Source organism: Dendrobates tinctorius, unplaced genomic scaffold (assembly GCF_039654945.1).
Source record: "Dendrobates tinctorius isolate UK_male_01 unplaced genomic scaffold, ASM3965494v1 ptg000160l, whole genome shotgun sequence".
Lineage (NCBI taxonomy): Eukaryota > Metazoa > Chordata > Amphibia > Anura > Dendrobatidae > Dendrobates > Dendrobates tinctorius.
Genome location: NW_027361827.1, coordinates 25510849 through 25525433, shown reverse-complemented (window position 1 = coordinate 25525433; position 14585 = coordinate 25510849). Strand labels below are relative to the sequence as shown.

At 43.8% G+C, this 14585-nt stretch overlaps 1 protein-coding gene across 3 annotated transcripts in view; it reads left to right on the top strand.

Annotated features, from left to right (window-relative positions):
- Positions 1-14585, top strand: part of LOC141052486 (stimulated by retinoic acid gene 6 protein-like) — a 664959-nt gene that overhangs the window by 497676 nt on the left and 152698 nt on the right. For all 3 annotated transcript variants that reach the window (XM_073549742.1, XM_073549741.1, XM_073549743.1), the window contains one exon: positions 6228-6328. In XM_073549742.1, coding sequence (XP_073405843.1) covers positions 6228-6328 — 101 coding nt within the window. The remainder of the gene's footprint in view (positions 1-6227; positions 6329-14585) is intronic.

Below are 14585 nucleotides of genomic sequence, written 5' to 3'. Positions count from 1 at the left end.
ACTTAGTTACCAGCGCGCTGATGCAGGGAGCTGGTAACTAAGGTACTCATCGGGTTTCTAAGCGCCGTGCTTAGAAACCCTGCGTTTACCTTAGTTACCAGCTGATCGCTGGTCTCCCGCCTGTCACACGCAGCGATGAGTGCTGGCCAGCGGGAGACCACCGACCAAAAAAATGTCCAGGACTTTCCAACAGTGATCAGCAATACCGGCAGGGGGGCCGGTCGCTGATCGCTGTCACACACAGCGATTCAGCAGCGATCTCGCTAGCGAGATCGCTATGTGTGACGGGTCCCTTAATCCACTCCTTTGTTATTTTAGCTGTGTGCTTAGGGTCATTGTCTTGTTGGAAGGTAAACCTTCAGCCAAGTCTGAGGTCCAGAGCACTCTGGAAGAAGTTTTCATCCAGGATATCAATGTACTTGGCCGGATTCATGTTTCCTTCAATTGCAACCAGTCGTCTCGTCTCTGCAGCTGAAAAACACCCCCATAGCATGATGCTGCCACCACCATGTTTCAATGTTGGGATTGTATTGGGCAATGCCTGGTTTTCTCCACACATACCGCTTAGAATTATCACCAAAAAGTTTTATCTTCATCTGTTCATACCAGAAAATCTTATTTCTCATAGTCTGGAAGTCCTTCATATGTTTTTAGCAACTCTTGCGGGCTTTCAAATGTCTGGTACTGAGGAGAGGCTTCTGTCAGGCCACTCTGCCATAAAGGCCCAACTGGTGGAGGGCTGCAGTGAGAGTTGGATCTTTCTCCCGTCTCCCTTCTGCATCTGTGGAGCTCAGCCACCGTGATCTTGGGGTTCTTCTTTACCTCTCTCACCAAGGATCTTCTTCCACAATTGCTCAGTTTGGCTGGACAGCCAGGTCTAGGAAGACTTTTGGTGGTTTCAAACTTCTTCCATTTAAGGATTATGGAGGCCACTGTGCTCTTAGGAACCTTGAGTACTGCAGAAATTCTTTTGTAACCTTGGCCAGATCTGTGCCTTGCCACAATTCTGTCTCTGAGCTCCTTGGCCAGCTCCTTTGACCTCACGATTCTCATTTGGTCTGACATGCACTGTGAGATCTTATATAGACAGGTGTGTGCCTTTACAAATCAAGTCCTATCAGTTTAATTAAACACAGCTGGACTCCAATGAAAGAGTAGAACCATCCCAAGGAGGATTACAAGGAAATGGACAGCATGTGACTTAAATATGAATGTCTGAGCAAAGGGTCTGAATACTTATGACCATGTGATATTTCAGTTTTTATTTTTTAATAAATTTGCAAAATATTTTACATTTCTGGTTTTTTTCAGTCAAGATGGGGTGCAGAGAGTTCATCAATAAAAAAATGAACTTTCTGGAATTTACCAAATGGCTGCAATGAAACAAAGAGTGAAAAATTTAAAGTGGTCTGAATACTTTCCGTACCCACTGTGTATGTATATGTGTGTATATATATATATATATATATATATATACACACACACAATTTGTTATCTGTAATTACTTTTTCACTATAAAAAAAGGCTTAATTAAAAAAATTTTTGCTACATTTTGGGAGCCAGAACATTTTCATTGCCATCACCAGACACATGAGAGCATATTTTGTGGCAGGACGACAACTTTTAGTATTTGTTAGTACCATTTTCAGATATACTACTTTGTGGTCACTTTTTACTCCACTTTTGGGTGATGTCATTACAGAGTTGAGCGAATTTGTTCGCGTCCATGCTTATTCGGCAAGCTATAGCGCTTACCGAATAAGCTGCCAAGGGAACCCAGATACATGGAGCGTGCCGGCTGATCAGCGCCGCAGCTGCATGTGTCATGGCTGTGTCACAGTCACAGCACATACATGGAGAGCCTGTTTGTTAGGCTCTCCATACATGTGCTACGATTGTCACACTGCCGCGACACATGCAGCTGCGGCGCCAATCAGCTGATCAGCCGGCGCGGTCCATGTGTCTGCGTTCCCGTTGTAATTTATTTGGAAAGTGCTATAGCTTGCCAAATAAGCATAAACCCCAACAAATTCGCTCAACTCTATTCATTAGCAAAATCAGCGGTTCTGATTTTTTTTCTGCCTCAAAAACAGTGCGAGTACAGCAGAGAATTATGCCTCTCAGTACTAGGGTTTGTTCACACAAACAAATTATACATATGTTTGTCGGACATGTTATAATCAGATATCAAATGTACTGCAGACTGACAGATGTTACTCAACAGGACTGTTCAGATGACTGTATTTGGTTCATTAGAAAGAAAATCGCAACATGCACTATTCTCTTCCATATTTCAAATGGGACTCGACCATTCAAAAAAAATGGGATCCCATATCCAACATCCATTTTGCACCAGATTTTTATGAATACATTATTTCTTAACACAGGAAACTATATTTGGTCTTGTAAATGTTTTAAAATGTTGAAGGATAAATAAGGATGCAATAGGGATGTAAAAACTATTCACGTAGATGGCATATGGATGACAATATGGATTTTTCATACACTTATCTGAACCTGGCCTAAAACTAATTGAGTGACAAAGGATGCTCGCTCTCTCTGTAAACCATTTAGGTACTGTGGTTACTAATGGCAGCAACATCTAAGGGGTTAAGTCATTGCCGCAGTGTCAGTTGCACTGCGGATTAAGGCTGGAGTCACACTAGCGATTTTAAAATCGGTGCGATTTTAATGCCGGAGAGTCAGACGAGTGTAATGCAAGTGTCATGTGTTTTTTATGCAAGTACAATCCAATTTTTCACAACTAGCATCCGATTTACATCCGAATGCAGTGTGATTGCTATCCGACTGCAATGCAATTTTAACATGAGCTTTTACATAGAGCAATTCACTAAGTCATTTACACATCATTTTCAAAGGAAATATTCTTCAAAACATACTGTATATATCTAAAACTCAAAATCTGTAGTAGCCCGCTCTATACAAATCCACAGTTCTCGCCCGATTTGGGTGAAATTTGGCACGTCCCCTCAACACCCACAGGAGCAGAATACTGTGCACGTTACATCTCGCTAGCGTCCCCCCATCATGAGATTGGGGCCCCCGAAGTTAGGCCCTATACATATAATGGGGAAATGTGAAGGTGAAAGTAAAAGTGCTGAGGGGAAAACAGCTGTGACTGACAGGGACAGATTATAGCGACGGCACCAAAGAGTCGCTGCTAAAGGGGCTGCACCACCACACACAACACACAAACATTTCACAAACACCATGCAAGCGTCACACAGACAGCACACATACACCAACCCACAAGCACAACACCAGACAAATGCCATAACACACCACACAAACACCAGACCACTCTAGACACACACAACACAAATATCACAACACCCCAAAAATACCACATGCACACCACACACACACACGCACACAAGGACCACACACGCATGCAAACACACTCAGATGGATGCACCCTACGCACACGGGCGAACATTACTGAGCAGCAATATTGATCAGGTGAGAAATGCCTCTTAGTAAGATTGTCATTATTGCTGACTATACAGGGAGCTTTCATCACTGAAGCTGCTGAGGTAAAGTGAAAGCTGAGTTCTGCTTGGTTGCTATGGGCAACTAGACAAGTCTGCCTGTGAGACGGTTTTCATTACTGAAATGTGAGCTCCTTCAGGTCATATTAATACTGTGTGAGGGCTGCTCTGTATTTACTATTCATCCTATTACATCTCTTATCAGTGTCAGGTGAATACTAAAGGGCCATTATACTAAGGACTGTTTTTTAAAATGCCGCCCAAAAAACGACCATCTATTGGGCAAGTTCAACCAAAAGCTAAGAAAGCAAAATTGTGTCAAAGAGCTGAGAAAAATGAACAGCGTGACTCACAGCTTGAAAAAAAATGGATGAGACAGACTAAATGTAAGGCAGCTGAGACATCAGAGCAATGGGAATGTTCACAAGAATCGGATAAGGCAGGCTGAAGCAAGGAATACATATCAACTAAATACCCTGTTTTTGTTATCATCTTTTTACTAGCACTTGCTATTTACTGTTATATATATTTTTACAACAGAGTATTTTTGCACGTTTGTTATACTGTGTTTTTTCTGTGGTTCTACAGTATGTAATATATATGTAATATATATGTAATATATATACATATGTGTGTGTATCACTAACATATATATATATATATATATATATATATATATACAGTGGGGAAAAAAGTATTTAGTCAGTCAGCAATAGTGCAAGTTCCACCACTTAAAAAGATGAGAGGCGTCTGTAATTTACATCATAGGTAGACCTCAACTATGGGAGACAAACTGAGAAAAAAAAATCCAGAAAATCACATTGTCTGTTTTTTTTTCATTTTATTTGCATATTATGGTGGAAAATAAGTATTTGGTCAGAAACAAGCAATCAAGATTTCTGGCTCTCACAGACCTGTAACTTCTTCTTTAAGAGTCTCCTCTTTCCTCCACTCATTACCTGTAGTAATGGCACCTGTTTAAACTTATCAGTATAAAAAGACACCTGTGCACACCCTCAAACTCCAAACTCCACTATGGTGAAGACCAAAGAGCTGTCAAAGGACACCAGAAACAAAATTGTAGCCCTGCACCAGGCTGGGAAGACTGAATCTGCAATAGCCAACCAGCTTGGAGTGAAGAAATCAACTGTGGGAGCAATAATTAGAAAATGGAAGACATACAAGACCACTGATAATCTCCCTCGATCTGGTGCTCCACGCAAAATCCCACCCCGTGGGGTCAGAATGATCACAAGAACGGTGAGCAAAAATCCCAGAACCACGCGGGGGGACCTAGTGAATGAACTGCAGAGAGCTGGGACCAATGTAACAAGGCCTACCATAAGTAACACACTACGCCACCATGGACTCAGATCCTGCAGTGCCAGACGTGTCCCACTGCTTAAGCCTGTACATGTCCGGGCCCGTCTGAAGTTTGCTAGAGAGCATTTGGATGATCCAGAGGAGTTTTGGGAGAATGTCCTATGGTCTGATGAAACCAAACTGGAACTGTTTGGTAGAAACACAACTTGTCGTGTTTGGAGGAAAAAGAATACTGAGTTGCATCCATCAAACACCATACCTACTGTAAAGCATGGTGGTGGAAACATCATGCTTTGGGGCTGTTTCTCTGCAAAGGGGCCAGGATGACTGATCAGGGTACATGAAAGAATGAATGGGGCCATGTATCGTGAGATTTTGAGTGCAAACCTCCTTCCATCAGCAAGGGCATTGAAGATGAAACGTGGCTGGGTCTTTCAACATGACAATGATCCAAAGCACACCGCCAGGGCAACGAAGGAGTGGCTTCGTAAGAAGCATTTCAAGGTCCTGGAGTGGCCTAGCCAGTCTCCAGATCTCAACCCTATAGAAAACCTTTGGAGGGAGTTGAAAGTCCGTGTTGCCTAGCGAAAAGCCAAAAACATCACTGCTCTAGAGGAGATCTGCATGGAGGAATGGGCCAACATACCAACAACAGTGTGTGGCAGCCTTGTGAAGACTTACAGAAAACGTTTGACCTCTGTCATTGCCAACAAAGGATATATAACAAAGTATTGAGATGAAATTTTGTTTCTGACCAAATACTTATTTTCCACCATAATATGCAAATAAAATGAAAAAAAAACAGACAATGTGATTTTCTGGATTTTTTTTTCTCAGTTTGTCTCCCATAGTTGAGGTCTACCTATGATGTAAATTACAGACGCCTCTCATCTTTTTAAGTGGTGGAACTTGCACTATTGCTGACTGACTAAATACTTTTTTCCCCACTGTATATATATATAAATAAATATGTATTCTATGTGTATATATCTATTCTATTCTAACCTGTCACTCGGTGATTTTACTGTATGCGGCATTGGTGCGTAATAAGCGGACAGCAGTCACATGGTCCGACTGCTCTGCGATTTTTTTTTTTCTTGCACCCATAGGCATACTGTGGCGAGTCTCAGCTGAGTCTCAGTGCCAATCGCAGCTTTCTTACATAGCATTCGCCCATATTCTATGGTAGTGTGTCACTGGCCATAGTGAGAATTACTGAAAAATGAAGAAAAAAAAACACTACAAAAATGAAAAAAAATTATTTATTTATTACATAGTCACATGAATGATTTTTAAATGTGTTATATGTACTTATACATAATACTCCAAAAATTGATTGTAAATTTATGATCTTGTATGTGGATGTTAATAATATTAAATTCTCTTTCTTTTAAGGTTCTTATAATTTTAGCCCTTTCCTTTCTTGAGAGACGAATCAATAAGTCAAGATTTGATGATAAGATCCAACTTCTTGCAAGGCGATTTGGAATTGTCACGTAGGTATTTTCATGTGATTTTTCTTGATATAATCATTAAAGGGCTCTTCCAAGCAGAAATGGCCATGTACCATTCAGCTGTTTATAAGGTTCCTCAGTGGCTGGATGTAACCATGAAAGGAGCTGCAATGCAGTGGAGCTCAGTTCAATGTGTTAACATGTGACCCCCCACATCTGAAACTGATGACCTATCCTAGACATATCTTCTGAACGAAAAATTCCTTTAAAGCACTTATTATAAAAGCCTGAATTTTTTTACGCATGTAAATTTTAAAGTCAAAGTCATTTTAAACTAATAATGTAATAAATAATTTTATTAATGAAAATACATATTCCATCGCAAAGAAAAAACACAGAAATAGTGCATTTATGTGCTCAAGTTTATACGAAGTAATGGGTCCACATTGGAGTTTGTCACAGGACAAGAGAACCACCAGCATTCCCATAAAAACTGAGGCTTTACTTAGTCCACATTTACAATTCAAGCAAATAAAATACAAAATCCAATCTTTCACATTTCAAGGACTGTAGGGGGACCTACAGCACCCCATACACATTAGACTATTATCGGAGAGCTTGGCCGACAGTCGCGTTCTCCAACAAAAGATATCGGGGGAATTTATGGGTACTTCACACTAAGCGTGATCGCTAGTGAGATCGCTGATTCGTCATCGATTTTGTGATACAACAGCGATCTCGCCAGCGATCTCACTGTGTGTGTCATGCATCAGCGACCCCCGCCGGGTATCGCTGATCGTGCAGGAATGTCCTGGGCCATTTTTTGATCGTTGGTCTCCCACTGGCGAGCACGCATCGCTGCGTGTGGCAGCGGGAGACCAACAATCAGTGAGCTCCCAGCGCTGTAAGCAGACGCTGGGAGCTGGTATACAAGGTAAACAGCGGGTAACTAAGCGCCGCACGCTCTTAGTTACCCGCTATTTACCCTGGATACCAGCGTCCTTGCTGGTCCTGATCGCTGGTGAGTCTGCCTGTTTGACAGCTCACCAGCGATCATGTAGCGACGCACCAGCAATCCTGACCACGTCGTATCATTGTCGGAATCGCTGGTGCGTTGCTAAGTGTAACGGGACCCTAAGAGTGCAGAATGTCTGATTTTGGACTTCCAATTCATTTGTCCTCAGCGAGATAACTCCCGCCAGAGATGTTTAGCAGCAGTCCAGAAAAACTTCTAAACAGATTAAAGGTGAACTTCAAGCTCAAGGAACATCAGTGTCAGATCGCACCATCCATCATTGTAAGAGCGAAAGTGGACTTCATGGGAAATGACCAAAGGACACCATTGTTGAAAATAAATCATTAAAAAACCAGACTGGAATTTGCCAAACTACATGTTGACAAGCCACAAAGCTTCTGGGAGAATGTCCTATGGACAGATGAGACAAAAATGGAACTTTTTGGCAAGGACATCAGCTCTATGTTCACAGATGGAAAAATGAAACATATCAAGTAAAGAACAAGGTCTCTACTGTGAAACATGGAGGAGGCTCTGTTATGTTCTGGGGCTGCTTTGCTGCATCTGGCACAGGGTGTCTAGAATCTGTACAGTGTACAATGAAATCTTAAGACTATGAAGGGACTCTAGAGAAATGTGCTGCCCAGTGTCAGAAAGCTTGGTCTCAGTTGCAGGTCATGGGTCTTGCGACAATATAATGACCCAATACACACAGCTAAAAACACCCAAGAATGGCTAAGAGGAAAACATTGGGCTATACCAGTGGTTCCCAAACTCCAGTCCTCGTGGACCCCAACAGGTAATGTTTTTAAGATTTCCTTAGTATTTCACAAGTATCAACAAGGCATCAGGAATTCTCTCACGTGTAACACTATGGAAATAATAATAATATAATAATGATAATGTATGCAAACTGTAAAGCACTGCGGAATATGTTAGTGCTATATAAATGTAAAGATTATTATCACTATGGAAATCCTGACCTGTTGGGGTCCACGAGGACTGGAGTTTGGGATCCACTGGGTTATACTGAAGTGGCATTCTATGAGCCCTGACCTAAATCCTACTGAGCATCTTTGGAAAGAGCTGAAATATGCCATCTGGAAAAGGCAACCTTCAAACAGGAGACAACTGGAGCAGTTTGCTCTTGAGGAGGGGGACAAAATACCTGTCGAGAGGTGCAGAAGTCTCATTGACAGTCACAGGAATCGTTTGATTGCAGTGATTTCCTCAAAAGGTTGTGCAACAAAATATTAAATTAAAGGTACAATCATTTCTGTCCAGGCCTATTTCATGAATTTCATTTTTTTAAATTCTGTGGAAGCATGGCTGAAAAGCAATGTCTGACTTTCATTTGTTCATTTTCATAGATTATTTTTGTCAGATTCAAGTTATTTTTGTCACCATTGCGGGTTTTTCTGTCATTAAATGAGGGGTACCAACAATTTTGACCACGTGTGTATTTCTCTCAAATGGTTCCTATCCGTATCATCTAGTTTATTTCCTGACAGACTGCGTAGATCAACCACTTGGCTAAATTATAAATGTTTTTTTACAAATGTGACCATTTACAATGAATATGTTGTCAGTAGTGTTGAGCATTCCGATACTGCAAATATCGGGTATCGGCCGATATTCGCTGTATCGGAGTTCCGATATTTTTACAATATCGAATACCGGAAACGGAAGTTCCCATAATGCAATGAGCCAGTTGTGTTAGCCATACTAACTAATGGCATGGCTGTGATTGGCTGCTGAAATGATGTCATCATGATGCGCGGTCTGTGTGGGCCTGCCGGGGGTCTGTGCGGGCTGCCGGGGGTTTGTGCGGGCCTGCCGGGGGTCTGTGCGGGCCAGCCTGGGGTCGTGTGTGTGTGCAGGCATCGTCCGATGGGACTACAAGTCCCATCGGGCGATGCCTGCTACAATGACAGTGATAGACACATTAGCCAGTGATGGGACAGTAGTAGTCCCATCATCCGGCTAATGTGTTGAATGTAAAAAAAAAAAAAAACATACATACTACATACATACAACATACATACATACTACATATGCTCACTGTTTTCCCAAACTTTTTTCCCCTGTTTTTTCCTTCCCCCTTTGCTCCATTCCATGTGTGCATCCTACAGCCGCCGAGCCGATGATCAGACGTTCCCCACTGATTAACACCCGTGCTTGCTTTTGGCAACGACTTTTTTCCTGTCTATTTTTTATCCCCTTTTTGCACCACATCCGTGCGTACTTCCTACAGCTCTTGAGCGCTGGCCGTTGACGAGCATCACTGAAAGGACTCCAGTTGTTTTTTTTCAAGTAAAAAATCATTTAGATTAGTTCATATAACTATATTAGGGACAGTAAAAATATACTGCAGTAATTGTCGTCTACTACATTATTTTTTTACTGAATTAAGTTAGGGTTAGTAAAGAGTAAAAATATACCGTAGTAATTGTTATCTACTACCGGAGTTAGTGTCAGCGTGGAAAAAAGAATCATCTGTGCATCCGTCCAGCAGCCATCGAGCGCTGATCACTGACATACATCAGTGATCAACTTCCGATTAAAGAATAAAATAATTTGATTAGGGACAGTAAAAATATGCTGTAGTAATCATCAACTACTGCAGCATTTTTTACTGAATTAAGTTAAACTTAGTCTCAGATCACACAAAAAAATAATCACATCTATGTGCCCGTCCTACAGCCATTGAGCACTGATCAGCAACACATCTTTGAACGACCTCCAGTTGTTTTTTTTATGTGAAAAGAAAGTAAAAAAATAATTGAGTAGTTGATAGGATTAGATTTTTTCTCTAATAAATAAAAAAAATTTTTTACACCAAACACTCACACACAGACACACACCTGAATAAAATGTAGTTATTTTACACACAAACACATGAGAAAAAATGTCGTCCCACTCATCCCAAACCTGGTATTCAGCAGAGGAGGCATACGTCTTCCTTTCCTCAGACCCTGACAGTGAGGGAGAGGCTCCCATCTCCCTTTATTTTTCCAACTTATCCTCTACCTCACGTGATACCAATCTGCCACATAGATGCCCCAGGACAGAAAATGAACCAGTGCCCACTGATGCTGATCCCGTATGGACTTCATCCGTCAAAGACTATGAGCCACAGATTCCTGTGCGCAATCAGGAATCCAATTTGACACCACCGTCCTCACAGAAATAGACTTTTTCAAAGTCTTTTTCTCTGAAGATTTTGTAAACCTCATGGTGGCCAAGACTCATTTTTATGCCCAGCAAATTTTGTCACAAAACTGCCCATCATCATTGTCAACTGGACCCCTGTAGACGCAGCAGAAATGATGATGTTTTGAACCTGGTTCTTCACATGGGGAAGGTGAAGAAACCAGATCTTTGGCAATATTTGATGGTTGATGTTTTATGCAACACTCCAGTGTTCCGCATGACTGTATGGTGGCCTCCCCGAGATGACCCCAACTTTGACCGACTTTTCAAAGTTTGGCCTGTCATTGAGCATTTCAGCAACATGTTTGCTGAGGTATATGTGCTCCAAAGGAACATCTGCGTTGATGAGTCCCTAATCCATTTCAAGGTGAGGCTCAAATTCCAGCAATGACTCCCCAGTAAGAGGGCCAGGTATGGAATTAAGCTGTACAAACTGTGTGAGAGTACCTCAGGTTACACCCAAAAGTATATGGCTTATGAAGGAAAGGACTCCTGGATTGAACCCCGAGTGCCTCCCTGTCCTGGAAGTGTTAGGGAAAATTGTGTGGGATTTGGTGCACCCACTGCTGGATCAAATTTATCATCTCTACGTAGATAACTTTCATATCAGCAGCCCACTCTTCAAGTCCATCTCTGCGCGAGGTACCGCAGCCTGCGGTACTGTCCCCAAAAATCAGAAGGAACTCACTAAATTGATAATTGAGCAGCTGCTCAGAAAGGGAAAGAGCAGATCCCTGATGTAGTGACAACATGCTGGTGGTCACTCAAGACACAGGAGAAGGCCTTGTCTTGAACACCATACATGGTGATGGCAGCACCCCTAGTGCTATACAAGGTACCTCTCCCATGATTGCTCAGTTTGGCTGGACAGCCAGGTCTAGAAAGACTGCTGTGGTCCCAAACTTCTTCCATTTAAGGATTATGGAGGCCACTGTGCTCTTAGGAACTTTGAATTCCTAACCTGGATTTTGGCAGTTGCAGCTGAAAGGAGGACATTTGTTACGGTTGTGCTATGGTGAGGCGAGAACACTAGTACAACCCGGAAGTTGACCCTCTGGGTCATGGCTCCAGAGCCCCTGCGGGGGAGCTGACCAGGTGGAGCCACCCCCTATACAGGGAGTGTTAGGGGCAGGCCCACAAGGGATGAAACCGTGACAGCCGAAGCCAAAGAGACAACTGGGTTTGCACCAGAAAAGCAGAGGTAGAGAGTCAAAGATGCAACAGCAGGGGGAGGTAACAGAGACCACGGAGCGAGAGAGACTAAGGGACTGGGATCACACGGCACTGGAGGAAGCTGGAGGCTGCAAGAGAGGGAGAGATATGGTAATACAGCAGGCAAGGACCACAGGAAAGACAAACAAAGAAACTCGAAGACAGGAGACACTCAGAGGGCCTACCAGAGATGGTAGCACGGTGGGAGACAGAGGAGCCGGGAAGACAGGGACACAGAGTATAGACAGGAGGAGGACACAGAGGCTACCAGCGGTAGCACCGGCAGAGAGAACAGAAGTAGCGATACAGGGCCTGAAGAATGAGTGAGCGCTGGCCAAACGGACAGCATCACCGCATAGGATAAACAGGCGTCTTACCTGGGAAGACGCCGGGAAGAAATAGACGGTGGGTGCCGCCATGTTGGGGGCGGAGCCACCGCATCACAGGTCCCATCAGCCTGAGCGTCGGGTGGAATGTCGGGCGCAGGTCTGACGTTGAGGAGGCCGGATGTCGGAAGCGGGGACGCACCGTGGAGCGGGAGCGCGGTGAGAGGTGCGCCTGGGATCGCGCAGGTAAGTAACGGCGCCGGTGGGGGGCGTGACAACATTGATAAACCAGGGGAGGCTCATGGGACAGATAAGGCAGGATCATGGGACGGATGGGGCAGGATGGAGACAGATGGGGCAGGATCATGTGGCAGGGTCATGGGGCAGTGCATTCTGGGATAAGTGAAGAATCTCCACGAGCTCAAACACTGGATTTTGGCTGTTGCAGCTGAAAGGAGGACATCGGTAAACCAGCGAAGGAGGAGTCCTGAGGAAAGAATTATTTGCATATTCCGAGTGCATTCTGGGATAAGTGAAGAGTCTCCACGAGCTCAAAGAACACTGGATTTTGTCCATTGCAGCTGAAAGGAAGACTTCGGTAAACCAGGGTAGGAGTCCTGAGGAATTTGCATAATCCCAGTGCATTCTGGGATAAGTGAAGAGTCTCTGCGAGCTCAAAGAACATTGGATTTTGGCCGTTGCAGCTGAAAGGAGGACATTGATGATCTGAGCGCCTACCACATACCATGCATTTTGCTCCTTTTTTTCAACGCTTTCATATCTCTTAATAGTAAGAACATGGAAGAGGCCAGGAGCCATTTGGTGAGCTGCATTTCTTGCTACATGTTCACAGACTTACCAGTGGAAGAGCCAAACTTCACATGCCAGAAATGCAAGCTTGTGAATGGTAAAACACTGGGTAAATCTGACATGGAGAAGGACTTGGGGATCCTAGTTAATGATAAACTTACCTGGAGCAGCCAGTGCCAGGCAGCGGCTGCCAAGGCAAACAGGGTCATGGGGTGCATTAAAAGAGGTCTGGATACACATGATGAGAGCATTATACTGCCTCTGTACAAATCTCTGGTTAGACCGCACATGGAGTACTGTGTACAGTTTTGGGCACCAGTGCTCAGGAAGGATATAATGGAACTAGAGCGGGTACAAAGGAGGGCAACAAAATTAATAAAGGGGATGGGGGAACTACAATACCCAGAGAGATTAGCAAAATTAGGATTATTTAGTCTAGAAAAAAGACGACTGAGGGGCGATCTAATAACCATGTAAAGTATATAAGGGGACAATACAAATATCTCTCCGAGGATCTGTTGATACCAAGGAAGGTGATGGTCACAAGGGGGCATTCTCTGCATCTGGAGGAGACAAGGTTTTTCCACCAACATAGAAGAGGATTCTTAAGGCCTCGTTCACACGTACCGTTTTTTTCGCGTTTCCGCGGCGGTATTTTCCGCGAAAACGTGAAAAATAAGCATCCCATGCATTCCTATGGGATTCCGCAATGCTGTGCTAATGCTGCGGTTTTTACCGCGGCGGAATCGCTTTGTGGTAAAAAAACGCAGCATGCTCATTAATTTTTTCAGAGTCGCGGCGATCCCGCACCCATAGGAATGCATTGTTCTGCTTATTTTCCGCATGTGGCTGTGCACACCATGCGAAAAGTAAGCAGAACATTTGCGGATGGTACCCACGGTCCGGAGGAGAGGAGACTGTCCTCCGGGCTTTGGGTACCATATCCCTGTGAAAAATAGAATTTAAAATAAAAAATATTGTTATTCTCACCTTCCGACGTCCCGCGCAGCCTTCCCGCCTCTCTCCACGCTCCCGATCCCAGTTAGCTTTTGCGAGCGATGACGTCCGTTCTCGCGGGATCGCTAAGTCTCGCGGTCATTCGCGCGACATCATCGCGAATGACCGCGAGACGTCGCGATCCCGCGAGAACGGACGTCATCGCGGTAATTGTTGCAAACGATTACTGGGACGTTGGATGGTGAGAATAACAATTTTTTTTTATTATTATTATTTTTTACATTCTATCTTTTACTATTGATGCCGCATAGGCGGCCTCAATAGTAAAAAGTTGGTCACACTCGTCAAACACTATGTTTGACGAGTGTGACCAACCTGTCAATCAGTTCTCCAAGCGATGCTACAGATCGCTTGGAAAACGCTAGCAATTCTGCAAGCTAATTATGCTTGCAAAATACTAGTTTTTCCGCGGGAAAATCGCGGGAATTTAAAATGCGTTTTTCCCACTAAATGGAATTCCGGAATTCTTGCGGTAATTTCCGCGAGAGTTCCGGTACGTGTGAACCCAGCCTTACTGTTAGGGCAGTGAGAATCTGGAATTCCCTGCCTGAGGATGTGGTGATGGCGAACTCAGTCGAAAGGTTCCAGAGAGCAGGGCTGCCACTAGGAATTTCGGGGCCCCATACTGGCAAAATTTATGGGGTCCCCCTTGAGACTCCGCCCAGGCTCCACCCCCAGCTCCGCCTCCACCCTAGCTCCTCCTCCA